This window comes from Acomys minous (genome assembly GCF_964271855.1).
Source record: "Acomys minous genome assembly, chromosome: 12".
In the NCBI taxonomy this organism is placed as follows: domain Eukaryota; kingdom Metazoa; phylum Chordata; class Mammalia; order Rodentia; family Muridae; genus Acomys; species Acomys minous.
The window spans coordinates 16,265,651-16,292,969 of record NC_140493.1 but is presented as its reverse complement, the minus strand read 5'-3'; the positions used below and the strand labels follow the sequence as shown (position 1 = coordinate 16,292,969).

The 27,319-nt window shown below is 49.2% G+C and overlaps 1 protein-coding gene across 1 annotated transcript in view; it reads left to right on the top strand.

Moving 5' to 3' along the window:
* TBC1D22A (TBC1 domain family member 22A) overlaps positions 1 to 27,319 on the top strand; it is a 281,680-nt gene that overhangs the window by 145,169 nt on the left and 109,192 nt on the right. Inside the window, exon 10 of the mRNA XM_084748944.1 lies at positions 6,557 to 6,632. Coding sequence (XP_084605070.1) covers positions 6,557 to 6,632 — 76 coding nt within the window. The remainder of the gene's footprint in view (positions 1 to 6,556; positions 6,633 to 27,319) is intronic.

The window sequence follows — 27,319 nt, the reverse complement described above, 5'->3', positions numbered from 1 at the left end:
TGTGGGCCTGTGTTTCAGTCAGGGTAGGGTGTGGTTTGCTCATCTGCTTATCCGGGTTGACAGGATGTGAAGTCTGGTCGCCAGTGAACACCAAAGCCTTTTTCACCCCAGAGCCTGGTTGTCAGGAATTTTCTACTCCGTGGTTGTAGTCTGGAGAGCTGCTTCACAGAGTTTAGGAGGGAGGGATAGCTGGAGCAGCAGGCATGGCAAGACCTTGTGTTTCCTCCTCGTTTTTGGCTCTATCTTTTCTAACCTGGCTCCAGGGATTTTAAAAATGAACTAGCCTCTCTTTCTTACTTTGCAGCCATATATATAAATATAAAAATAGTGTGTGTGTGTGTGTGTGTGTGTGTGTGTGTATGTGTGTATGTGTGTGTGTATAATTTCCGGCAATAGTATATATGTATATATTTATTAAGAGGTACATCATTTTTTCTTTTCTCCGCTTAGCCCCTTTCCATGTTACCTCATCACTTTTTCCAAATTTATTACTTCTTATCTTTTATTTAGTGTGTGTGTGTGTGTGTGTGTGTGTGTGTGTGTGTGTGTGTGTGTGTGTGAGAGAGAGAGAGAGAGAGAGAGAGAGAGAGAGAGAGAGAGAGAGAGAGAGTGTTCATTTAGTGTTGCTTCTATGCATATGTTTTTAGGGATGACCACTTGGGATTGGTTAGCCAGTCAGGGCACCCATCTCTGGGGAAGGCCAACTCTCCCCCTCTAAGATATCTTTAATTGCCATCTAGGGGTGGGGCCACATGGGATTTACCTCATCCACACTGGCACAGCTGCTAGTGTTGTCATTGTTTGGGTCTTGTTTAGGGAGCCATAATGTTAGTATTTCATGGGGGTAGCTTCACTGTCGAATCTAGAAGACATAGCCTTGTACAAGTCTTTCCTGGTTCTCTGGCTCTTGCCATCTTTGAAAACCTTCTTCAGCAGTGTTCCGTGAGCCCCAGGTATAGAGGTTGTGTCATAGGTGTGTCATCTGGGACTGGGCACTCCATAGTCAGTTGCTTTGCACATTTTTGCTGCTTGTAGATTATTGTAATCATTTCTCTCTGCTGTGTAAAGGAGCTTCTTTGACGGGTAAGAACTGCTCTTATCTGAAGGTCTGGAAGTCCAGGCTCACACCCCAAGCAGAGAGAATGGATGCTCTTCCACATGGGAGAGGTTTGTGTCATTGTGAAGTCATACTGCTGGAATGTACTGTCCCAGTGTCCTGTCCTCTTGGTGCTGTCTGCCTTCCCTGGGTCGCTGAGGGCTTGGGCTCTTCCTGCTGTGGCAGGTGTGTCTTGTTCTTCTCTGGCCTTGTCAGACTTCACCACATGATTGAGTCTTAGTGTTAGATGTGCATTTGAGGGTCACTGCTATTTCGGCAGATGGTTATGACACAGATTGTCTCCTGCTAGGATGCAGTGTGCTTCTTGTGAAGGTCCCATCATGAGTCCTTTCTTACCTAATAGCACCAAACACTCGCATCTCCTTGGGTTGGGTTGGGTCTCTTCTGTCCCCTCACTTCTGATTGTGTGTGTTATTGAAAGTAGTATTCTTGTAGACAGCTTGCATTTGGCATTGGGTTTCTTGCCTCATGGTGCTCAATGGAAGGAACTGTTTATATGGCTGGGATTGCTAGTAATGGATTTTTTTATTTTTTATTTATTATTTTATTTTTTGGGGCAGTCTCACTATGTAGCTCTAGTTGTTCTGGAACTTGCTCTGTAGATCAGGCTGGCCTCAAACTCAGAGACTGACCTGCCTCTGTGTGCCACCATGCCTGGCATCTAGTAATTAAATGTTATATTTTCTTTTTTTTCCCTACCTTCTTTTAATGGTCATTTTAGAGCAGTTTCTGATAAAATGTAACACTGGAGAGTTCCCATGTAGTCCTTCCCTCCCCAGCTGCGTTTTCCTTGTTCTGCCTGCATTTACTAATGCACTTTTTTCCTACTGAATACACTGGTGACTGACAGGCCAGTATCAGTGCATCATGACCAACTCAAGCTCATAGTTAATTAAGCACACCTCCAATGCTGTAACCTGTGGGTTTGGCAGATGCCTAACAACATGTGCTGCCCACTAGTCCTCAGTAGATGTGTGTGTGTGCCACCTGTTTATCCACCTCGCCTTCTCCTGAACATGGTCCCTGTGGATCTGCCTTTGCCAGGATGCCATGTGGTCGGAAGGGTGCCTTTTCCAGACTGGCATTGCTCATCCTGTTATTTTGTTTCTGATCTGTGGCTGGCTGTCTTGGCTCTAGTGGTGATTGTGTTCTGACCACCCTGCACTATTCTTACTGGGCCCTGCCTCCAGTGTTGTCATGACATTCTATCCATGTCTGAAAATGAGCCTGGAGCCTGTTTCTGCAGTGGCTTACAGAAGGAGGTTGCTGCCCTGCTGTGCCTGGCAGGTCCCCTCAATGTTAGACACTGTCCTGTGATCAACAAGCTGGGGACAGGGAGGCTGGGAATGTACTTGGGGTAGGTGCTATGGTGGGTTCCATTAGATGTAATTGTTCACCCTGTTGTCCCCTGTGCCCTTGTGAGGGGTCACGCTGCCTCCCTTTTATAGGTGAGAAACAGGAGGAAGTTGAGCTAGCAGATGGGAGAACAAGAAGTTAGGCAAGGCGCCATGTGTTTTCAGCGGCTGTTCTGTGCTGACTGCACTCTGAGAGGCTTGCCACCGGGCCGTCCTTGTCCTTGTCCTTCCCTCCTCTTCTCAGAGACTGTAATGGAGACATTTAGGGTATCGCTTTAACCAGTGCTTCTAAGCTTGGAGGGACAGCTAATGTGATGGATGACATAATCACGATTCAGAATGAGTTCAGCTGCCTGAAATCCCAGCCCAGAACCAATCAACTGAGCACACTAATAGGAATAAATGTAAAATCCCGCATTCAAGTTCAAAAACCCAGTCAGTGCAGGTCAGTGGGAAGCAGTTCGGACAGTTTGGGTTGACTGCATCCTCAGTGGAAAGCTCTGTCATCATTTTGTCTCCATTATGGCTGTTGTCTTGTAGCCGATAGCCCTCACCCTCTTCGGTCCCACTCTGTTATTTCTACACTGCACAATCAGGGATCTTTAAAAAATTTGAATCTTATAGCCGTGATGGTAGGCAGCTGCCCTTTCTCCTGGCTGACGTCATCAGGCAGCTGTGCCTCTTTCTCGCCATCTGCTTGTAACTCCTTCAGAATGGCCTTCTCTCACCCCTTGCCTTGCCCCCACTTTCCCTTTCCTGAATATGTCATGCTCTTTAGGGACCCTGTGGCCCCTCTTCTGTCTTCCCACTTCTAGCTTTACTCGGAACTTTGTTTCATGCAGCCCAGGTCTGACGTCCTCATGGTGGTGTTCCCAGCCAGGCCTTGTGCTGGGCCCCAGGGCTGGCACCCACTGTGGTCTTGCTTCCCACTCTGCGTCTCGTCTACACACTTTATCCCCAGATCAGCATAGCAGGTACTTTATAAGTGTGGGGCCTGTCTGCCTTTGTCAGTGTAGGCTGGCAGTCAGCAGGACACCCAGCAGGCTGTCCCCTCTTTGTGCCACCTCATGCAGCTCCAGCTCCGCAGCCCTCAACTTTAATGCCTGCCATCTTGGAGCACACAATGTATAGACTTAGCTGCTACCAGAGCTCTCTGGGGCCTGGACTCAGAGCAGAGTTCAAGCCACAGAGCCAACCTGGTCAGAGACATAGGCCCATCTCCAAGAGGACCGCCCTGGCCTCCATTGAGGAGGGCCTTTCTCTCCAGAGTTCTGCCTGTCCTGTGTTGGACCAGTCAGAAAGTTCCTCCTGCTTTTGTCTTCTGCCTGTGGTCGTTAGCCTTGAAGGTCTTTTCAAAATAGGATCCCCCATCCCTCTTTCTCCTTTTTCTCCTCGTAGACTCTGGTGTCATTCTTGCCTCAGTGCTTGGATTCTGAAAAATCATCTTCCCTTCCTGAGCTTTGAACAAACTGAGAAATAAAACATTGGCAGATGGAAGCAAAGGAGAGCTTCATTCTTGCTGAACAACTGGTGTGAAGTGTTTTTCTAGTGTGGAAGCCAAATAATTGGCTAAACTCAGGATTGTCCAACCTCTGTCTCCGGTGGTGTTGATGGGCCAGGACCGGGCAGGAAGTAGAGCCCACAGAGCCTCTGCTCTCTCCTATATCTGTGATTATTCTTCTGGGGGGTGGGCTCTCACCATGCGAAATGTTCCTCAAGTGTGTGTGGAGGTTAGGGGACATGTCACCCCTAGTTTCTTCAGCTGTAATCAGAGTAGCCATTACACTCCTAGTCCACCGTGCAGGGAGAGACACACCTTTGGGCTGAACCCACTGGGACCTTTTATCACTAGTATGCCATTTTCCTGGCACTGCCCAGGTAGGTGTGGGCTGTGGCATTCTGGTTGCTGGTGGCTCGCAGTGAGGTTTGTCAGGCTAGAATCTGAATAAGTGGTCTGTAAGGCCTTCATGACCTAGAGGCTGCAAACCACACTTAGGTTCGTTTCTTGGCCTTGTCCAGTTGGAACTGTTTTACTTGGCTTATCATAAATTCCTCTGTGAGGGTGAGTGACACCATGCAAACATGTCCCCACAGACTGGAGCCGTCACCTCCTGTTAGCCTCCCAGGAGAAATGAAGTCTCACAGCTATCCCTGGCAAGCTCAGGCCCAACAGTGATAACTATCTAAAGATCTGAAGGCTAGAACCAGTTTTATTATGGCTTTTAAGTTCAGGTATGTTAGAACCAGTTAGTCATGATTCTGGCTTCTGCTCCCTCTTGGCTAGCAGGATGCTTAGCCCTCTGGGATGAGTGTGGCTCCTTGGGGCCTGAAGTTCTGAGCATGAGACTGAGCCCAACAGCCGTCCCTTCTGAGAGCTGACTTCTAAGAGCACCCTAAGTCTTGGGCAGTTCCCCCCATGTTCCCAGATCCTGTCCTTGCTGCTGCCTTAGGTCTCTGGAAGGCCTGGCTTGGGTCTGGCGAGGTTGGTAGGCACAGCTCTTCTTGGCCGTACCCTTGCATAGGAATTAGCTGCAAGTCTAGAGCCCCTCACTGCAGTTCTGTCTGGGAGAGCTGTCCCAACACAGCTTGCTCTTTTGCTGGCGAAAGACAACCTCAAAAGCTTGTAGGCTTTGTTAGTAGTGAACCACAGTAGCTGCTTGGCATTGAGGACTTTTGCTAGCCAGCGTATGTCCTTAACCCTCCTCTGTCTTCCTGGAAGGTTCTCCTTGAGGATCAGGTACCGTGAGTACTGTTGTCATGTCCGGAAGGGGATCAAGGGCTGATGCTTATGATCCCGCTCTGTTGCCTGCTGACTGCAGACACTTGCTGTCCTTGTGTGCAGGCTGCCTGGGTGCCCCACCATTTTTAAAGCTACAGAGCCTACTCCCTGTGAACATTCTTCCCTGCCCTCTTGCCAGTGCCCCGTGCTTCTCCTAAGTGCTCTCTTAGGTCTGAGTGCTGCCATCTCTCATGCCCACATTGTATCTGAAAGCCTTTTACTGCACTTCTGGGTTCTGTTCTGAGGCTTCAGAGCAGCAGTCCAAGAAGGTAGGGTGCTCATTCTCCTCTCATAGATGACGAGATAGAGCCCAGAAGACCGCCTACTTGTGGATGTCACACAGCTCCTAAGTATTAGCTAAGCATCCACTCCAGGTCCCTCTTGCTTACAGCTTTCTCCCTGAAGCTGTAGGACCCCTCTACCCCCACCCCCAGCCCCCACCCCACCCCCCGCCATCTACATGATCCCCATGAGCTGCATCCAAGCTCACCCACACCACTGAGAACATCACATCTCACTTCTCATGCAGTGAGGACATTGTTAGCACTTGGATTGTTGCACTGTCAGCACATTTGTCATTTCTCATTGGCTCCCTGGTGGGCCGGGTGCTTGCTGTCCAGGTGCCCAGCGAGGTGGTCATTCCAGCAGATGGTTCTGCTCAATGAGCCAGACACATGGGTGCTGGCTTGTTCAATTTAAATGTAAATATCCCACATTAGCAGATAGAAATGTTCCATGAAGCGTTCCAGGGAACTGTGTGTCTCCTCTGACATCGGATGGGAGTGAGAGCGATGGTGCTGTGCTGTTGGTGTCAGGCAGAGTGCGGCCCTGTGCCTGTTTCCCATGAGGCAACCTAGCAGTGTCTATTTGGTTTGTTTATAAAACTGTTTTGCATTATAAACTTTTTTAGTGCTTTTTCCTCTTTGGAGTATCTGGGTTATTGGAGGGGGTGGCAGTCATGTGGCTATGCCTTTATGTATGTTCACCCATGTGTGAGTATGTGTGTGGTGGTGTGTATGTAGACCTGGAGTTGATGACAGTTGTCTTCCTCAGCCACACTCCATTTTATTTTTGGAGGTACAGTCTCTTGGTTGACCCCAGAGGTCAGCAGTGTGGCTAGTCCAGCTAGTTAACCCGATCTGGGGATGCCCTTTCTCCCTCTCCCAAGCTGGGATTACAGATGGCCTCCACAGCTGCTTGGCTTTTATGTGGGTTTCGGATGTCTAACTTAAGGTCTCAAAGCCTCTCTAGCCCCATGTTTCATTTCATGTGCATTTAATATCCATTGTTATTTTTTCCCCTTAGGATAACTACACCTTTGCCCAACCTGGGATTCAGATGAAAGTGAAGATGCTAGAAGAACTCGTGAGCCGGATTGATGGTAAGTCAGTGTCCAGAGCATCCCCTCCCTGAGGCTGGGAGAGTGCTAGAAGGAGGTTAGGGAGGTGGCCTTGGTCCTCAGCCCTACCAGACACCACCGTCCTTGTTCTCATTTGGCTGGTGGTCACCCAAGTGCATCCTTACAGGGGAAGATGCTATTCTGTCCTCCCATTCTGTGCACCACTCAGCACTTGGTGGGGCAGGAGATGCTTGCACTCCAGGCAGCCAGCCTCCCTGCTGGGTCAGCTGCAGCTTCTCATCTGGACAGCAGGGTGGTTGCTGATGGCTGTCCTTTGCCTCGCCTCCCTGCCTGTGTGTATCATATGCTATCAAGGAGGATAGAATAATTTCTCCATGGAATCCAATTAATTACCAAGTCCAGAAAGAACATCTTCAATATTATAGAAAAATTATAGTGTGTGCTTGGGCAATTTTAGATTATGCTTTCATGTTTAAGTGAGGCCTTTGAAATACTTTTTACCTTCGTCCTTAAAATAATTCCCCCTGTGATGTGCTGAATGTCATATTGCAATAGCAGAGTTTAATTAAATGAAAGTTGAGTGATAATGCTTGCCCATTCCAGGCAGAGCCTCCTGATAGTTTGTTAAATTAATGAGCAGAGCATTAACAAAGTGACGCCAAGCAGAACCAGACCTATGTATATATGTGACACCAGCCAGTCAGCAGTCAGCTGGAGAAGATACCCTGCTTCCCAGAGTCCCGCGTGAGTTTAGACAGGCCACTCCCACAAAGGTGCAGAGAGCCCTGTTGAGGTGTAGTCTTGGCTATGCAAGCCTTCTGTGTGTGCAGGCCCCTCCCCAGCCTTCTCCTGGCTGCTTCCATGGCAGGAGAAAATTGTCACAGCTCTCTTCATAGGAAGACTCTTGGCTTGGGAAATGACTGAGTGACATTATAAACCAAAGCCAAAAACCTCGAAACTGCACTGCGTCCCTTGATTGAGTCTGGGAGTCAGCTCTGTGTCTGATGGTTATTACCTCATTTCCATATTATGAAGTCGCACGCGCTTCTAGGGATGCTTTATTGGATCCAGTGTGTTTAGCTGCTGTTCACCCTCTCTCCGAAGTGCCGCTCCTCCTTCTGTCAGTGTGCCCTGTGCATTTATTCTGCACTCAGTGCGCTCTTGCCTGGCTCTATTGAAGTTTTTTCCTACCAGCGATTTCACAAGTGTCCCTGGCCTCATTTAGTTCTTTGAAATACTATTTGCAGGAGCTATGAGTTACACAGTTCGAGCAGGTTCTTCTTTTCCTCCTGTGCCCCTTAGAAGGCTTATTTTATATTTTCCATGAGCCTTAAGCTGTGGCCAGGGCTGGTTTGCTCCAGCGCTGCAGTTGGGGAAATGCTTGAATTGATTTTTTTTTTTCCTGGTGCTGTGGTTCAGACGGCAGCACGCTGTAGATTTACACTGTGATTGCTCAGAAGAGCAGCAGCGACCACTCTGGAGCTGTCGTGTGTGCACTCCGGGTAAAGCGCCTCTTCATTTCTGTGTGAGGATGGGCGGCAATGACCAGCTCTGCACGGCACAGCATGGGCTCCAGTGTCCCAGGGCGGCTGTGCACCCTGTTTCTGTTCTCATGGTAAAAGCTCTGAAAATTTGTGTAACTGCAGTGAAAGAGGCTCTCACTGGACTGTGAAAACAGGAAATATCTAGTCCTGGGGCCTCCAGTCCTGGCTGGGAGCCGCCTCCTCACCCTGCCCTCACTGGTATTTGGAGACCTCAGTAGCCTTACCTATAGCAGACTCATTATAAACCTTTCAGGAATGGGGGGGGGATGGGGGGATGAGCAGGGGGAAATGGGCTAGGACCTGCTGAAGATGGGGGCGGGTTCCAGGAGGGTCAGCGTGTGTTTCAGAAAGCACAGATACCTTGGTAAAGAGGAAGTGCTCATGGATCTGCTGAGGGCTGGGGGTTTCATATGTTGTAAAAAGGATAATTGCAGAGCAGAGATGGGGAACCTGGGAGTGGTGGATGTGTGAGGCTGTGGGCACTGAGGTCAGAAGACATGGAGAGTCTGAGAAGGGGCGGAGGGACGTGCTGAAGGGTGGAGAATGTTGAAGGTGCATGCTGTCTCTCTTTTCTTGTCATAAGGAGTAGACACTTTTAAGAAATTTCCCATTTTGAGTAATGTCTCTTCCCGAGCGCTACTGAATCTCTGAGGAAGGTGCCCTGTGAGTGTGACGGTGCATATGTAAACAGGGTCATGCCTGTCGTGGAGGCAGAGGAGGAAGCAGGCAGCAGCCTTTGAGGTGGTCCTGGAGGGGAAAGCAGAGACCATCAATGGAGTGGGCAGGCGGCCAGTGAGACATCCATGGCCGCTTGAACAGTTGGAATTGGGACTTCTGAGGAGGAGGAGGAGGAGGAGGAGGAGGAGGAGGAGGAGGAGAGGGGAGGGGCTTTCCCTGAAGCAGGTTCCCGCTGAAGACAATTCAGAAGGCAGTTCGGGTATGCCAAAGCTAGTGGACAGAGAAGGGAATGGAAAGAAAAGCAGTGTCCTTTGAGAGAAGGCGTATGATGCTGTCAGATTCAGGGTCACTGGACCTTCATGTTAGGTCCCAGTGAGAGCAGCCAGCACCACAGCCACTGCTGCTGTCCACTAGGCATGCCCACTGCCACAATAAGCAGTCCCAGGGAGTTGTTACTTTTGACAGCCTTGTGGGGTGTTAGGTGAACTCTGGTCTACTCAGAATAGGGGTCTTAGGACATGCTGCCTGTCCCCTGAGAGCCGGAAGAGCAACACAGCAGGGTGTATATGTTTGTGTGTGTTGGAGGGCGGGGAGGGTCACACAGTCCTCACGTGACCCCAGCCCGGCTTCTGCTATTGTTGGGACCTGTGTTTTTGAAGGTTCTCTGCTGGTGTTCTTCACAAGGCTTATGACATAGAAAACAAAATCTTTTCTAGAGTAAACCTGCAGACTGTAAATTCTCACTGTATTTTGTTTTCAAATAAAGTGGCCTGAACAGTCAGGGATGATCTGTACACAGGGCTCCTGCAGTGAGAATAAGTAGATAAAAGAGCCAGGTCCTTTAAGTGGGGTGCTTTGCTGATCTGTAGGCACACACAGAAAACTGCTATTCTTATTGTGAACGAAAGAAAACGAATCGTGAATGTAGCTTTAGAGAACAGAAGACTATTCGGTTTTGCAGAAGAGGTTTGAAAAATGACTGACTGCCTATGCCTGATGACCTGAGTTTGATCCCTGGAATCTACATAAGAGTGGAGAGCTAAGTCCATGGAGGTGGTTTTTGACCTCCACATATATGCCATGGCAAATCCTCTTCTCCTACACACACGCACGCGCATGCACACGCACTCGCACACACACAGTGATAATAATAAAATATGATACTTAAAAAAATCTAAGTGAAGAGTTCAGTGAGCAGGCTTAAGGCATCAGATACAGCAGCAAGTGCACTAGGAGGCGAGTCAGAGGAAAGCCCCAGGGAAGCAGAGAGAGAGAGAGAGGGAGAGAGAAAGAGAGAGAGAGAGGGAGGGAAGAGAGAGAGAGAGAGAGAGAGAGAGAGAGAGAGAAAGAGGGAGGGAAGAGAGAGAGAGAGAGGGAGGGACAGGGAGAGGGAGGGAGGGAGAGGGAGAGAAGGAGAGGGAGGGAGGGAGAGAGAGAGAGAGAGGGAGGGACAGGGAGAGGGAGGGAGGGAGAGGGAGAGAAGGAGAGGGAGGGAGGGAGGGAGAGAGAGAGAGAGAGAGAGAGAGAGAGAGAGAGAGAGAGAGAGAGAGTTGGACATGAGATGCAGAAAGGTAGAGATGGAGACCATGAGCTAGAAACTCTGTAGGGAGGGAGGACAGAGGTTAGTAATCTGAGGAAACAGTGGTGTCAGTGCTCAGATTCAGGGCCAGTGGATCCTTACTGGATATAACAGAGAAAACTGTGAAAATATGTCACAATGGATTTAATTAAACCAACCAACGGGAGAAATTTTGTGTTTTAGACATCTCTCACTGTAGATTAAGATATCACCAATCTTGTGATCCTCCTGCCTCAGGCTCCTGAGTGCTGGAAGGAGTCGTCGCCGTACCCTACCAGAAACTGTTAAAGCTATTACAGAAGAAAGATCCCCATCAGCGACGACTGTTCAGGGGGATGGGCTTAATAAATACACTAGAAAGTGTTGTCAGTCTGCTAGAATGTCACTCTGCAGTCTGCATTTCAGCAAACATACCCATTAAGGTGGAAAGTCCAGGCTGTGTGAACCTCAATTGTTTGAACTATAAATAAAGATGGAAGGTGAGTAAACTCACCTGGATGCCAAGGGTAACTAGGAGACCAGTCCTTGCAGCTTTAGACCCAGTGCAGGACACAGCTTCGCACCATGTCTGGCCTGTGTCTGCTCAGAACTTTGCAGACAAACCAGACAGCACTACTTCCAGAGAGGCAAAATCCCTTTCTGGCTAGGCCTGCCTGACATGTAGATCAGTAAGCTCGCTGGCTCCCAGGGCATTGGAAAGGGTTCGCGATTCTCATGTGAGAGCAGCGTCACCTACAGCAGAAGCTGGTTTCCAACCCTCACTTGCTTCGTGGGGGCTGCGTGCTTGTAGCGAACCCTAGTGCTGTGCTTCCTGGGAAGGGCATCATTCCCTCCTCATCACACACTTTCTTGACCTAGTGTTGAGGCAACAGCTGGTAGGCCAGGCTGCCTTGACGGGCTTCCTCCCCACCCTGGGAGAAGTGAGTTTCACTTGGGACACTTGGGTATTAGGAGAGACTGCCACATAGTGCCAGTTTGGGACCACTGTCTGAACAAAGGCCAAGGCATGGCACTCGTGATGGGCTCAAAACAGCATCCTGTGCCTTTTCCCTTTTCATATTCACTTGATTTCTTTCTTTCTTTCTTTTTTTTTTCATTTATTTTTGATTTCTTGATCTGCTGTGAGACATACTGCTTCTCTGTGGGGGAGAAGCAGGTGGAACCTACAGCTGGGTTGTCATTTCCAGCCCTCAACTCAACCTGTGGTGGACAGGCCAGAATGGATGTTTGTTATGGTTGTGCATGAAAACATTTATTCAGAGAAGAACAGACCTCGCCCCTTCTCTCCTGCCCCCCCCCCCCAGCAGAGCCATCATCATCAGATAACCACTGACTGTACTAGTGTGGCTGAAAGATCTTTACCATTTGCCAAAAGTGCTGCTGGGAGCATTAGCGGCCTGGGGATGCTGCTGTGTAGTCCCCTTGGGCTCTTATGTGCCTGCAGAACTTGAAAAGACCCACGTGCAGGACTGTGTGTGACAAGGACCAAGGCCCTCAGGCCAGCCTAGACAGCCCAGTGGGACATGAAAGCTCTGGTGTTTACTTAGGATGTGGTGCATATACTCAAGGCCTGCCTCGCCTCACCTTGTGGTTCCTCTCTCATGCCCACACGTGCCTGCCACTGCCTGCTCCTTCCGTTTGATTTTCTGTCAGCAGTGGCTTTTCCTCTTCTAGTGGCCTCTGTTGCTTCCTGTCTGTTTCAGTGCTGCCTGCTTCTCCGGGAAGGTTAGCTGTGACTCCTCTGTGTAGCTTGAGTGCGTGGCCATATACTCACAGTGCACTGGGTAAGATGTTGACCAAATTCCAAGTGACTGAGTGTCGAAGTGTGTACCACTGTTAGACGCTAGCGTGTGGCCTGTGCCTTGGGAATCACATGGCTGCACCTTAGCAGCTAAGAGTAGAGTTTGTCCTCTACAGCCTTCCTGGTGGTGGGCTGGGGGCTCTGTCCTGCTGGTCTTTACTTTGTGATTCAGGCTAATTGTAGAGGCCCAGTGCCTGAGGTAGGAGGACAAAGGGCTTGAGAAACATGTATGCGCTCCAAGGGTGTCCAACAGAGACTGGAGCACAAAGCCCCTTCCCATTTTATTGGGCAGCCCAGGTCATTTGGCCCCAGTGGTGTCAGGGGACAGCCCAAGCTGAGAGGGCAGTCCTGAGCCCAGCTGATGGACATTATATTCACCAGCCCAGAAAGGACACATTGGAGACTTGTGTAAGCTTCAGTCCCATCCAAACTGAATTCATTTTACAAACATCTGAAATACTGAAGTCAGGAAAGGTTAACGGCTCTACATTTTTTTCAGGAAGAATAAGACTCCTGGCCAAGGGACACAAGTAACTAAAAGCTGCCACGTGTCCTACAGTTGCTTCTGTCCATATTCAAGTAGATACATGTCTCGGGGCTTTAAAAAAATATAATTTATTCATATTACATCCTGATTGTTATCCCCTCGCTCTTATCCTCCAGTTCCCCCTCCTCCCTCTTCCGCACCATTCCCCCTCTTCCAGACCCCCGATGGGGGTTCTCCTCCCCCACTGTTTGGCAAGCAGAAAGAGAATGCTGTCTGTGCCCTGTCCTGCTTCTCACATTATTTAAATGTATTAGGGAGACTGTAGGCTAAAGAAGATAACACACGTGTTCACTGTCTACCTCGTCTGAGTTCTTAAAGCCTTTTTATAGGTAGTAGCCACATACACCCACCAAGAATTTCTCACGCAGTGACAGGAGGTTGCTAGACCCCTGCCTCCTGGTGGAATCTCAGGACAAGGAATGCGGTGTGCGATTTTGCCCGTGTTGCATCTGGAGTGCTTATGTATATTTGAATATGAGAATTTACATTATTCCAGAAAATCATAATGACCTCTAGCACATTTTGTTGTTGTTAACATGCATTATATCTGAGATCACATAGTCTGGATTGCTGCCAGGATAGACTTGCCAGATCTGAGCAGGCTTCCAGCTCTTGCTGTGACCAGGGCACCTCTGCACAGTCTCGGGCCAGTCCCCACTTCCAGGCCTTGTCCTCATGTCATGTTCACTGTGGCACAGGGGCTTCTGCGTACATGAAGTGTCTGCTGTGTTTTCTGACATGTGAGACATTTGGGCTTGCTTGGTGTTAGATTGCTTGAGCATGTACCGCCTCAGCAGTGCCCGAGAGATGCTGCTCATGCCCGGTCAGAAGACCACAGAGAACTCGTTCACAGAGGAGATGAAAGTGAGCCCTCTAGAGAGACACTGGTGTCATCTCCAAGAAGCCTGGTTCTGGAGGCACAGCGACAGTGTGGGGTGGCTTTAGGGAGTAGGGAAGAGGCAGGAACTCAATTGTTCTGGGGTTGTTGGAGGGAGCCTAAGGTAGAGAGGCACTGCTGGGCCTGGGGAAACTATGTGGTGAGTAGCCTGAGCAAAGGTCGAGGCAGGTCAGCCAGAGATGCTGCTGCAGTAGCGTTAAAGCTGTTGCTGGGCCACTGAGGAGACTGAGCTACTGAAATGCCTCCCTGGGGTCCTTACTCATGTTTTCTCTTTCCGTTAGTAAAAGCAGCATTAACTTCGTTTCCTACCTAATCTCTCAACCCCACGTAGCTGCTATGGGTCCAGCAAGCAAAATGCAGCCTAGCTGCCTTTGGCTTCCATGTGACACTGCCAGGTTTAATGTAATATGCTTGGGGCGGGGGGGGGGGGGCGGTACTCGGCACTCACTAAAGCTCTGACTTCCCTGCCTTCCTTTGTCTTATCTGGAGTCTTTCTAAGTATGTGTTCAGAGGGACAAAGTGTAACTTAAGCCCAATTGAAGCTACAGGCTCACAATTCTTTCTAGACACTTCAAAGAATGGAGAGACTATGGCCTTAAATATAATAGATTATTTGAAATTATACACACACAACCTTAGTTGTACTTGCGCACATCAATGTATACAAACCACGTATTTATACATAGAAGGCACACATATGTGCTTGTGTGCACAAAGTAACCGTGCACACAAAAACACATATAAAGACACATAACACATATATACACACATAAACACTTATATATACACCTTTGTATACATACATACCTGCCTATACATACACATGTATATGAGTATACATTGCCTGTGTGTATATATATGCATATATGTGCTTATATATTTACACACATGTATCTATATACATAACATACCACACCTGCCCTACCTATACATGGCACACATACACACAAAAACACTTTTTTATACATTTGTATACTACTATACACACACATATTTATACAAACTTGTATATACATAAACACACATACACACTCATACAAATATATACTCCTGTATATGTGTATGTATATATGTACATATATATATATATATTCTATACTCACACACCTGTATACAGTGGCTGCCTGTCCTCTTCTGTCCTCTTCTTCTCCATGGCTTGAGGCTGGCCAAACCTAGGGCTGCTTGTTCCCATTGGTCACTTTGTAGGATGCTCAGGCCAGCCATTGTTGTCCCTGACCTTCCTGCCACCTTCCTGACAGTCGGATGTGCTTCCTTATCACCTTGACTTAATGCTAGAGAAAGCAGAGTACAAGGAGGAGGATTTATTTTGCCTCATTAAAAATCTCTTACTTTAAAAAAAATGTACAGTGGTGTTTTGCCTGCATGTATGCCTATGTAAGGTGTCAGATTCCCTGAAACTGGAGTTACAGCCAGTTGTGAGCTGCCATGTGGGTGCTGGGAATTGAACCCAGGTCCTCTGGAAGAGCAGCTAATTCTCTTAACTGCTGAGCCATCTTTAGAGCCCCTTGCCTCATGTTTTTATGGCAGGGGAAAGCATGTCTGCATTCTTGGTGGCAGGACTGTGACACAAGGGAAGATGATGGGTGACAGGAACAGAAACTGGCCAAAGGGAAGACCCAGCACAGGCCATACACAGAGCCAGTAATGTGCTGCTGGGATGCAGCAAGGTGCATTTTCTTACTTGCCTCAGCCTAGGTTCCCAGTTCCTCTTCCTTCAGTCTTCCTCAGTGATGCCCCTCATACTGTGCATAACCAGAGAACTTCTGAAACAAGTTGGTTTATAGTATGTCATTGGCGGCCTGCTACACAAAGCACCTTGGAGGCCAAGAACACATGCTCAGTACTATCTGTAGGCAATTGCTACAGGATGGCTCAGGGCTTCACGTAGAATGCTTCCTGTAACTCTAGCATCAGGGACCAGTGTGGTCTGGTGCTGGCGTGGAGACAGGATGGGGAGACTGACCATGAAGAGTAAACAGGCACGTACCTCATCAACTGGCAGAAGCCTAAGGAATGGCTTGGCTTCCAACTTCAGGCTTAGAAGGACCCTAGGTCCCAAAGTCTTAGAGGCTGAGTGTCAGGAAGGCTGTCGGCCGTTGAGTTAAAAATGGGAAGTTGGGCTCCAGAAGACAAGGAGACAACGGACCTTCCCAGGCACCAACCTTGAGCACTTTGGGGGCTTATTTCCCAGTTCAGTGGTAGAGAGTTCTAGCCTCAGCTCTGGAGGTTAGCCCCCATGGATGTCACCTGCTAGTAGCATGGCTTAGTGAGAGGTGTCCCCACCACCCCTCACTTGTTTGTCCTGTGTGAGGACATGGGAGTTATAATGTTCTTGTCAGTGGCTCACACAGGTGCACTCCTAGGGAGCAGTTCCAGAGCAGGGTGCTGGTGAAAGCTGCAGAGGGACCTCTGGCCAATAGTTGTTTTACCAATATTGTTCCCATTCCCTTAAGGAAGAAAACACTGGAACTCATTACTGAGCAGTGATCCTACCTCTGCGTGTTAAACGGCTTTATCTCCTTGTACATTTTCCCTTTCTTGGGTTTTTAATTCCAGTTAAATGTGATTTTAATGAAATTTCTCTGAAAGCTGTCGTGACTACATTGTAAGGTTAAAATTGACTTATTCTTTCAAGATAGGATTCAGTTACAGCTAGTAAACTGGATTCGGTTTTATTACCAGCCAAGTGAAAATATTTTTATTACCCTGACAAGGTAAGCAGTCGGAGAGCAGAAAATAAATCAACAGTGTGGTTCTGGCCCAGGCAGTCCTCTCGGTAACCGCCTCTTGCCACACAGCAGTCCCTCTGCAGTGTGCAGCCTCATTAGGCCTCAGAATGGCTGATTCTAAACTGGAAATGATGATGGTGCTTCATTTGAGACCTGCAGACAAGCTGATTGAAAAGCACATGTGTAAATGTGGTTCCCCCGGGACCATGTTGCAGCTTGGGGAAGTTCCCTTGGGCAGAAGAAGGCCTGTGTGCAGTGTGCAGCAGAGGCTTAGCCCATGGGCTTCCTCAGGAGCAGGCCACAGTGCCCAGAGCCAGGCAAGAGCCAGTCTTCAGTGCTCGTTTGCTTTCTTCTGAGGAGTAGATCTGCTGGTGCCTGATTGTTGTGCCCTGGTACCCATTTACCTACAGGCCTCTTGGGTTTCCTCGTTCTCCTAAATGAAGACCAAGCTGGGCAGAGTGGCTGAGTCTCCTTGATTTGTGGGGGCAATTATGACATTTGCCACCCAGTGCTATTAGCCTAACCAGAGTAGGTGCAGCCTCTCAGTGCTGTTGATGCTCTGTCCCTCTGGGATATCTCTGCTCTCAAGGCCTGATTGAGAACCAGCAGGTTCTAGGGCTGTCTGGCCTCCCTCCCTTCAAGAGCATGGAGCCAGCTCCATGCTGGAATGTTTTTTCTAGCTTGCTCTTCTGCCAGCTTTTGCCTCAAGTCTCTGGTTGCTTCTGTCCACAGAGTTGTCTTGGGATCTTGGTGTCAGGCTAGTAGGCTGGCTTCTCCATGGTACCATGGGAGAACAGCCTACCCCTGGGGTTCTCCTTCACCCCCACTTCTCTGCTGTTTATAGGCCCTACAGTCTTTTCCCTTTTCCTTCCCAGCATATGCACATCTTCAGAGCTCTTCCAGAATAAGTTGAGGGGTCAGTTTGTCATACCACTTAGAGTTGGGTTACCCCAAGGATCCTGGGACACACATTATGTGCTCTTCCTGTCTGCCCATACATAACCCCCCTGCAGAACAGAAGGATTGCTTTTTGTCTCTCTCTTAAGGCCTCATACTGCTGGGCAGTTGGCTTGTGGCTGCAGAGGACGTTCTGTCCTACATTAGAGTGTTAACAGTTGTTCTGAGAGCCCTTTCCCCAGGCCACACTCAGCACAGCTGCAAAAGAGTGCTGTCAGAAGGAAAGGCCCCCAGCACGTCTCCGCTCTCCCACCCAGCCCATTTCATGGCTTGTGGGAAAGCCAAACTGCTCGAGTTACTGCAGGGTGGGAGGGCAGGAGCCGCATTCCACAGAGACATGGGCTGCTGTCCCTGGGCATTGATTCTTCATTGCCCCCGTTTCTTTCTCCCAGCCACGGAGAGGTTCTGGGACAGGGAGGCAGAACCGTGATGGGCACCAAGTGTGGAGTGCTTACCACCTGGAAATGGCAATGGCCGCCATGGGCAAAGAAGTGCAAGCGAATGAAGCCTGGCAAGCCCTGGACCAGATGATGGTGTCTCTGTGGCCCCCATGCCGAGATTGATGTTCCGGGTTTAGTGCCGAGCTGAGACCAGTTAATTACGTCGTAAGCAGAGACTTCCAAGTGCAGTGATTCACTCTGACCTCAAGAAGAAAAGTCTTGGCCTGGATGTAGGTCATCAGACCTGTTCCCCAAGTGTCCCCAGCATCCTTCCTGTTCATGGCTGCTGGAGAGATCTGTGTGTTTTGTTTGTCATAGGAAACCTCACCCCCCAGTTAAGTAACTGCATTGGCATGGGCATAAAGGATCAAGGAAAATTGACTATTTTTGAAAATGCTTTATCCTCTCGGCCCATGAGCCATCAGCCCATGAATTAAAAAGTCCTGGGACTGTGTGCTAGAGGCCACACCTTTTCACTTCAGTTTTTCACTCAGAGGTGGATTGTGATGGGCCCTCTGTACGCTAGACTGTGGGTGCCTGGTGGGCTCCACTCTCAGCTCCCACGTGGCCCTCTGTACTCACCACAACCCCCTTTGTAGTCATGTATCCTCATTACTGCGTGGGTTCGTGCCCCACTCTGCTATGCCCAGTCTCTCAAGCCAGACTGTATGAGGGACTTTCCTTTGTGGGCATGTCCCACATGCCTGACCATGTCAGGTCAAGGGCATGGGAATGGCAGTGTTAGGGTGGAAGAGGGTAGTGGGGATGGGTGGGGACCCTAATTGGACACTGATCGCCCCCTGATCTCCTAATTGGACCTTAGCTGAGTGTGCTCTATGTGAGGGCTGGGAGGTTAAGTCTGAAAGCCCAGGCCTTGATGAAGGTGAAGCCCTGGCCCTACTCTGCCTCCGCCTGGGCTAGCATGCTGCAGATGCTTAGTGAGTGGCTCTATTGGGCATGCAGATGGGGGTCATTTTATGGTAGTACTGAATGTGGTGACCTTGGGATCCAGGGAGCCTTGCCCATCTCTGGTTTCTGGGAGCCAGGAAGGGCTTCTTGGTAAGCCAAGAATGCAGGGTGCACCTCACTTGACTTGCACAAGGAATTCTAGGGACAGTCAGCACACCCACCTTCCACACTGAATGCTCACCTCATTTCCAGGAAGCCTGTTTCAACGTGAGTCTGTAATTCCCTGCACACCGCCTGTTCTCAAGGCTTCCCTATTCTGCTTCTGAGGCAGAACTCGGGATGGGAGGATCGAGATTTATCTTGCACAAGAATAACTATGCTGTGTTGTTGCCATGGTAGGTCTTCACAGAAGGGTCTGCCTCTCAAGGGTCCCAGTGACTGTAGGAGAAATCACAAGGGGCATTAGAAACTATTTCAAAGTGAATGATCATAAAAATTTAGAAATACAGAGGCAGAGGCTCCATCAAATGCAGACAAAGCAGTGTGCAAAGGGAAACACAGTGCTAGACACTCCTGAAGGAAACCTGAGTTGTCAAGTCAGGGACCTCACTCGTGCCTTAAGAAACTGGGGTGGGGACTGAACCCAAAAGCTTGCTTAGAAAAAGTCAGTAAGTCAATACTTACAGTCAACTGGCAAGGGAAAAAAACAAAACCCCAAAATACCCAGATTGCCAATATGAGTGTGGGACAGTGCCGGCCCCTGAGCATGAAGAAAGTAGGGACTGTTGCTCATGTTCTGACATTTGGCAATGTTCTGAAATGGGAACATTTTATAAAAACAATTACACAGGCACCCTCACTGGAAAGCATTCAACAAGGGATATCTGACTCTCTAAAGCCGCTGGGAATTGAACAGGGGCACGTGCTTCCTAGTTTATTCTGTAAGGCTGATGTTTCTCTGATTCCCAAACTAAAGGTGGTTTTAAAGAAAGAACTGCAGACCCAGTACCCTCCAGGAACATAGATGGAAAATCCTGAACAAAACTTTGAGCAAATCAAATCCAACACCATATTAAAAGAATAATATATCATTGTGACATGTGCTGTGTCCTCAAATGCATGGTTGATTTAACTGTTGAAAAAGGATCTGATATAGTCCATTATGTTAAAATATCAAAAAAGGACAGACCCATAAAATTATCTCAGTGTACGCAAGAGAAGCGTTTGACAAAGCCCAGTGTTCGTTCTTAATGAAAGCCCTCAGTAATCCAGGAGTGGAGAGGAACTTCCTAACTCTGGCAGCTAAACTCATACAGACGGTGTGAGGCTGCGTGCTCTCTCCAGGCCTGGACATTCTCATTACTTCTATTCAGCATGCATACAGGGAGTCCAGCCAGTATGCAGAGGCAAAACCAGCAAACGGAAGCACACACAGTGTGCAAATGGGCCAGACTGGAAAAAGAGAAAGGACATCCCTTCATCTCTTGAAAGTCCATGGGAACAGCAAAAGAAGTGACGAGGACTGGAAGGGAGTTTCCTGAGGCTTTGGGACACCAGGCCAACAGACAGGAGTAGTGCTTTTGCCAATAGCCACAGGAAACCAGCAACTGAGTAGGCCAGGGAGATAGCTCAGTGGGTGGGTCTGAGTTTGATGCTCAGAACCCACATGAGGCAAACAGGCATGGTGGCACGTGCTTGTAATCGCAGTGCCAGCAAGCAGAGGCAGGTGAGTACCTGGGGCTTCTTAGCCAGCTTGCTTACTTGGTGAGTTCTGGGTCCATAAGAGACCCTGTTTCAAAAATAACCAAGCGATGTGCATGGCACCTCCTGAGGAGTGGCACTCCATGTTGTCCTCTAGCTTCTATACATATGTGAGTACACGTGTGTATACAAGCACACACACACAGACATTAGCAAGTGAATGAATGAACATCACTGGTTACAGTAGCATAAAAATGTGATTTCAGGAAAACTTAAAACAAACATCCTGACCACGAAAGCTACAAAACATAGCCAAGAGAAATTCAGAGTGACCCAGTCATGCCCAGAGACATGGGAAGTCGGGGTATTAAATAGCATTTCCCCCTAACTGACCACACATCCAGCTCAATCCTACGTAGGATCCCAACCTGCTCTCCTGCAGGAAAGGGCATGCTCACGAGCACACACAGAGACCCTGGCATACCTAGACTCACCAGCAAGATGAACTGCATGCCAGGCCCAGCTTTGGCTGAGTGCAAGAACGGTGATGGAGGCCGTGCATTATTGACACTGAGCTAAAGCTCACTGCGATGGAGTGTTTGGAAAGAACTGCACATACGAGCAGCTGATTTCCACAAAGATAGGAAAGACATTCAATGGCAGAACACACAAACTGTGCAAAGGAGCTTGCTCCATGTTTTTTGCCACGCTAGAAAGTGAACTTGAATGAATGAGACACTTTAAACCTCAGGTTCTGTAGCTTGCAGGAACACAGCCTGTGTGCCGTGAAGTCAGGTATTGGAGTAGAAAGCCACCCAAACCAGGAAGCAGAAAGGAGATTTGGACAGATATCAAAACCAGAAGATGCTCTGTAGATGCTTCCGTCCCAGGTGAGCATAGGCTGCCTTCCGAATGCTGCAGTCCCCTTTCGGATCCTTACAGCATCGTCTCTTGAGAGTTGTATGGGACAAGGCCTGGGCATATTGCCTGTCATGTAAGCATGAAAACCTGAGTCCAGATCCCCCTCACCCGAGTCAAAAGACTAGGTGTGACAGTGCATGACTTTAATCCCAGATATGGGGAAGTAGAAACGGGAAGATCTCTGCGGCTTACAGGCCAGCCAGCCTAGTTGGATTGCTGTGCTCCAGATTTTATGAGATACCTTGCTTCAAACACGAGGTGGAGAGTGCTTGAGAGGCCACCTGATGATGACCACTGTGCTCACTGTACTCACAGTGGATGAATGAAAAGGAGCCAGGAACTAAGCCCCTGCGGGCCTGTCTTCAGCCTCCCTGCCGTCTGGTCCCCTTCTCTTCTGCAGGCTTCACTGATCCGTCAGAGAATGTGCAGTCAGACCTACTGAGTGCTGGGAAGCCAGGAGACTCAGCACCAGTGTTTCCAACTGAATTGGATTGGTGGTTATTTTCTGATGTGACGACAGCCCTGTCTTGGAAGGAACGGCTTACCGAGATGTTCAGGAGCACATCTATGGAGCAAGAGTCATCTAATACCTCGTTGCCCAGCTCTGTGTAGCTCCAGAGAAACCTGTATTTTTTTTAGATTATGTTACTGTCAAAAAAAAAAATAGACCTTAATGCCTCTCCAGAGATGATAAGACTGTGCTGTGGTATCAGATACACCCTGATGTTATATAGTCTGCCAGGAGGCTTAATTATATTCTGAGCTCCTGCTCACCAGGGTCCCAAGAGTGGGAGGTATTGTTTTCTTCCTGTAAGGCCCAAGACTGAGTTTGCTGTGGCTCCTTCCTGGGGCTGAATTAGCCACATCAGTCTTGCCTGCCTTGAAACGCTGTGCCTTCTGGGTCTGACAAGTCCTCCAAGGGTCATTTTAACATGGCCACCAAGGCACACAAACTGCTGTCTTTTTACATAATCATGTTAGAAATGACCCTTGGAGGACATGTTTTGAAGGAATGTGTTTGTCCTCAACCCTAAGGTCTGTTGGGGCATTTGATGATTACACTCAATTTCCAGCCTGGTATCCACCATACTCCTGATGCTATCTGTCTAGAATTAGAGTCTACAAGTCAGTGTGAGGCCATGGTGACCACTGCCCTCCCAGATGCCAGCCACACTCTGGTCCTCAGGCCATGCTCATTTCTTACTACTGACTGATGCAGAATTCAGCCATGTCCACAGCCCTTAAGGCTAGCTAGCTCTTTGGAGTGGCTCATAAGATCCAGGATGCTCTCACTCACAGCTCTAGTTTTATTATGGGGCATGAGGCAGGAGGATGAACCCAGTGGAGAGCTGCACAGGGTAAGAGTCTGTTGTTCAAGGAGCTTCATGCCTGCCCCTGCGGTATCGAGACCATCTCCTCTCCAATGCACCATAGTGCTGGCTTCTGAGAAGGCACCACATGGCCGCTGAGCGCTCCTATGGGGTACAATGTAGGTGTGAGCAAATGCATCTTGGGTACATAGTGGCACACTCTATCCCGCCGCCCCTCGCCTTCCCAGGGTCCAGTAAGGCTCCTGGTTTTAGTTGACCAGTCCCTATCCCAGAGCTGTGCAGTGCCCACCAGTATAACAGAGGCATGGCAAGGTTTTCAAGGCTCCTTGTCAACAGACCAGGCACAGGGGCTGGTGAATCACCTAGCACACAACAGGTGGCTGCTTCTGTGTGAGGCTGTGAGGCTGCAAGGCTCCCCGTCAGGACCAGGCACAGGGGCTGGTGAATTGCCAATCACACAAGTGGTAGCTTCTGTGTGCGGCTGCAGATACAACTCTGGAAAGCCAGCTTTTCTGCCTCTTCTCTTGCCTCCTGGGATGCCTTTGAGGGACTGGAGGCTCTCTGGTCCTGGGATCAGCTGAGATTTGGAGCTCTTTGTGTAGGAGTAGCAGTGAGGGTGTTGAGATTTCTCTCTTTGCCTGATCAGCACATTTCTGAAATGGTGTTAAAAATTTCTAAATAAAATCTCACTCTATTGATTTCCATTACAATTTCTGAGGAAAACTTTTTCCTCCCTGAAGAGCTTATCTGACCATTATTAGAGTGCAGTGGTGTGTTTGTGGGAAGCGTTGCAGCTCATTACATGGCAGTACAGGTCACTTGTGTTCATAGGCACTGCCCGGGCATTCTGATTTTCCTAAACCAGAAAACCTCAGGAGCAGAAGTGAGCCTGGCCTGATCTTCAGGGATGGCCAGATAGATACCCTTTCCACCGCGCCTTCCATCCCTGGGGCCTTGCTCCACTCTCCAACCCCCTTAGGCCAAGAGGGAGTGAGAACACCCTTCTGGTTAGAGCCTGGAGCTAATAGTCTACTCTTCTTTGGTGATGGAAGGTAGGTGGCTTGCTTAAGCCTTGTCCCCAGAGCCCTGATCCCCACAGCTCTGGTCTCCATATATCTGGCTTGCATGGCCCTTGCTTGTGTGCCCCCAGAGCCTTTACTTGCTGTGAGCCATCTGTGCTGAGTCTTCTCCCGCTTGAGCCCTTCTCTGGCTTTCCTGACTCGGCTGGAGGTTGGCGCACTGGCGTTGCTGAGAGGACACTTGCCTGGCCGTTTCTCAGGGAGGGTGGCTGCTGCTGTCATCACCTCCAGTGTGGTTTTCTGAGACAGCTCAGGTATTTCCTATCCGGTTCCTGCCACCATGACATAGCAGGTCTCCAGGTCCTCTAGCGGGCTGGGGGTGCAGCACCCACTTAGGACTTGACTTTTCCTGCGGTGGAGAAGCAGCTTTTTGGTCACAGAGGCCCTGAGTTGGCTGTCAGTTGCTCTTGTTTCTGTTCTTTTTTGTCCTCCTAACTGATGAGAGGACTGGAATCTTTCCCTTTAATTACAGCCCATTCAGGCGAGGCCCAGCAAAGTAGGCGGTGTTCAGCCTGCCCTCCACTCAGCAAGGGGATTGAAAGATTTCTTTGTGTGGGGTATCTAAATGTGGACCATTGTGTCTGCTCTTTGTGCAAATAAATCTTTGTTGCCTAGTCCCATGTCAATACTGCTAACCTGTAGTGGGAACTCTAGGGTGCAGTGTGTTTGCATGACTTACCTGCATTTCAGTCCAGAAGACTAGCTGCTTTCTGCAAGATTGCAGCCCACGGACCCACTGTTGAAAGCACTGAGGAGAACACGCCGTGGGCTGTGGCTACTGTCCCTTCTGATGACTGTACCGCAGTGCACCTTGCCCTGGCACACAGGACATAGTGGCTTGAAAGATGATAGTAATTATATCTGCCCACCCGTTCATTATGCCTGAACCTTGATTGCCAGTGAAATGGAAATTTTGTTTTTGAAATTATTGCTGACTAGATTCCTTTATCAGTGAGAGAGCATGTGCTCAGGTTGCTTATAAAACAGGCAAAATGAGTCATTTCAGCGCACACATTTGCAGTTCTGATGTATATAAATCGGAAGCACGCCTAGAGTTTAGCAGTCCATCTTACACCGTGTTCAAAATAGGATGCCCTGCCAGAGACTCATTATGCACATTAGAAACTGACTGGAGAGCTGGTGGCTAGGCCACCTTATCATTCATTACCTATTTCCTGAGTAGCGTGCAGTCAGTGAAAAATGGCCACTTCTTTATGAACAAGGACACTGTCCAGGTGGCTCCAGGGGGGACATTCCAGAGTCAGTGGTTCCACCTGGCAGTGTTTAGACCACCCAGCAGAACACTGGCCCCAGGCACCCACAGAGGTCCTTATGGTCTCATTACCTAATGAGTGTGGCGCTTGCCCTTTAGCAAACTTCTAGGAGTTTGAAGGTCCCATGTTGAGCAGAAGAGAAGGCCAAGTGCTTAGAAGCCTGGTGACGTAGACAGCTGAGGGGCTCCAGCCTTGTCCTGCCTGGCTCCTGGGAGGAGATGAGCACCTGCCCTCCAGTGGCTTGGCTTCAAAGGTAGCCCCGGTGTGGAGGGCCCCTCTGGGGACTGATCCACAGCAAGCTTTCCTCCGTAAGGGTTGACCTGTGCCTTTATGTAGTTATTGCTGTCAGTGTGTGGTCATTCTTCAGGGCTGGTCCTCTGCAAAGGACATGACCACACCTGGGGCCTGCTGTGCACCTCCTGCAGAATCTGCTGCTCACCAAGTCAGCCCTAAGAGCTGCAGCTTGCTGGTCCCTGTGTCTGCTTTGTACGGGGCAGAAAGAGTTGGCTTTCCCTCTTCTGCTAGGCTACACCAATGCTAGACAGTCCAGAAATGTGTTTTGAAATTTTTAGCGCAGTCTCTGGTCAGTTTGTCTTAGAGAGGGGCTGCCTGCCTTCATGGTGCATGTTAGATCTGTTTGTTGTCCAGGTCCTGAGATTCGAACCTTCCCCGTGGGCGGGCTGCTGGAACTACAGCAGCACAGGAGGCTGCGGCTCCTGGATGTGAGTCCCTGTGGTGCCTTGTTTTCTTCACTTGATCTTTTCCGAGTCTTGAGTGGAGATCTCCAGCACCAGCTATTTCTTTAACACCGAGAGTTTCCAAGGAGACCGTCTCTGCCCTTGGGGAAGTTGAGTCTTAACCATGAAGACTTGGCAGTCACTTATGGGCACCGAGTGAATCCGTCTGAGGAGGGGATGATGGAGTAGAGCTGAGCACTAGTGAAGGGAGAAGTGAACCGACTGTGGCCTGATGACCGTTGGTCAGTGTGGCTGGCTGGGAGTGGTCAGCGGAGCCAGGCCACCTGCCTGGCACACCTGCTGTGGCAGTAGGTCCTGATGCTGGCGTAGGCTGCTCTTCAGGCTGTCCTCATTGCCTGCTGTTTGAGATGCTGGGGTTTCTTCCCCTGGGCTGCTACCACCCTTGGGCCTGTGAGTCCCCAAGCAGCCACCTGCATATTCATGAAAGCTCATTCCTCATGCTCCTCTGTAGAAAGAATCTTGTTCAGAAAATTCAGTCATTTTCTAAACTGCTGGTTTGCAAGTGTTCATCAGATTTGAATTTCACATCAACTGCAGCGTCCTGCTTCAGTGCACTGGGCCACAGCCGAGGCTGCTGCTGTCCCAGCAGGATGTGCCCTTGGGAGCCGCAAAGGTTGCTGGGATGAGGAACCACTTGGGCCTTTGGATCTTTCTGTCAGTTTAGTTTTGTAACTACAGCTAATTTCAGGATGGAAACAATTTTTTTTGTCTTCTTTAAAAGAAATTACCTATATTCCATTAGGAAGTCAATTTGTCCTGTTTGCACAGGTCTGTGCCAGACTTCTTTAATAGACAGAATCCAGACAAATGCCTATATGTGGAAGCCAAGCATCCTCAGTGAGTGGAACCAACTGGAAGAGCTGCCATGCAGGTAGCCCCACTGCCCAGCAATGTGGTACAGTTAAGCTTTTCTGCTGGGCCTGGAACCCTGGGTCTTAAGTCTTTCCCTGCAGAAGAAGCATGCGGCAGATACACAGAGACCTTTGGGTCCTTCTGTTTCTTAGATCAGGAGTAAATACCGGGGGGGGGGCTCAGGGTCATCACCCCACCTTGTGACCTTTCTTGGGGTCTCAGGGCCATACCCCATTCAGTGTCCTGTCCTGGGGTCTCAGAGCCTCCTCTTCCTGGAACCCTCTTCTCAAAGACTTCCTAGTACCTTGCTCCAGCCTCTCTGACAGCGGAGGGAACATGGTTGCTTTCACAGCTCCATTTTGTAGCTATTATGTGCCACCTTGTTTTCACTGATCTTGAATTGCTTTCTATTTTCCATCACTAGCAAGGGTCTAATCCCTGAACTTTCTCTTCTAGATCCACCTAAATTGGTCTGTATGCTGATACTATAATGAAATACCTGAAACTGCTTCATTAAAAAGAAGTTAATTTGACTCTTAGTTCCAGAGATTCAAGCATAGGACACTGGCATCAGTTCATCTCTGATGAGGACAGGTGGCATCACAGTGGTGGTAAAGTTGTGAGAGCGACAGCTCATGCTGCAGAATAGGAGCCAAAGAAGAAGCCAGAAAGTGGCCAGGCTCCATAAG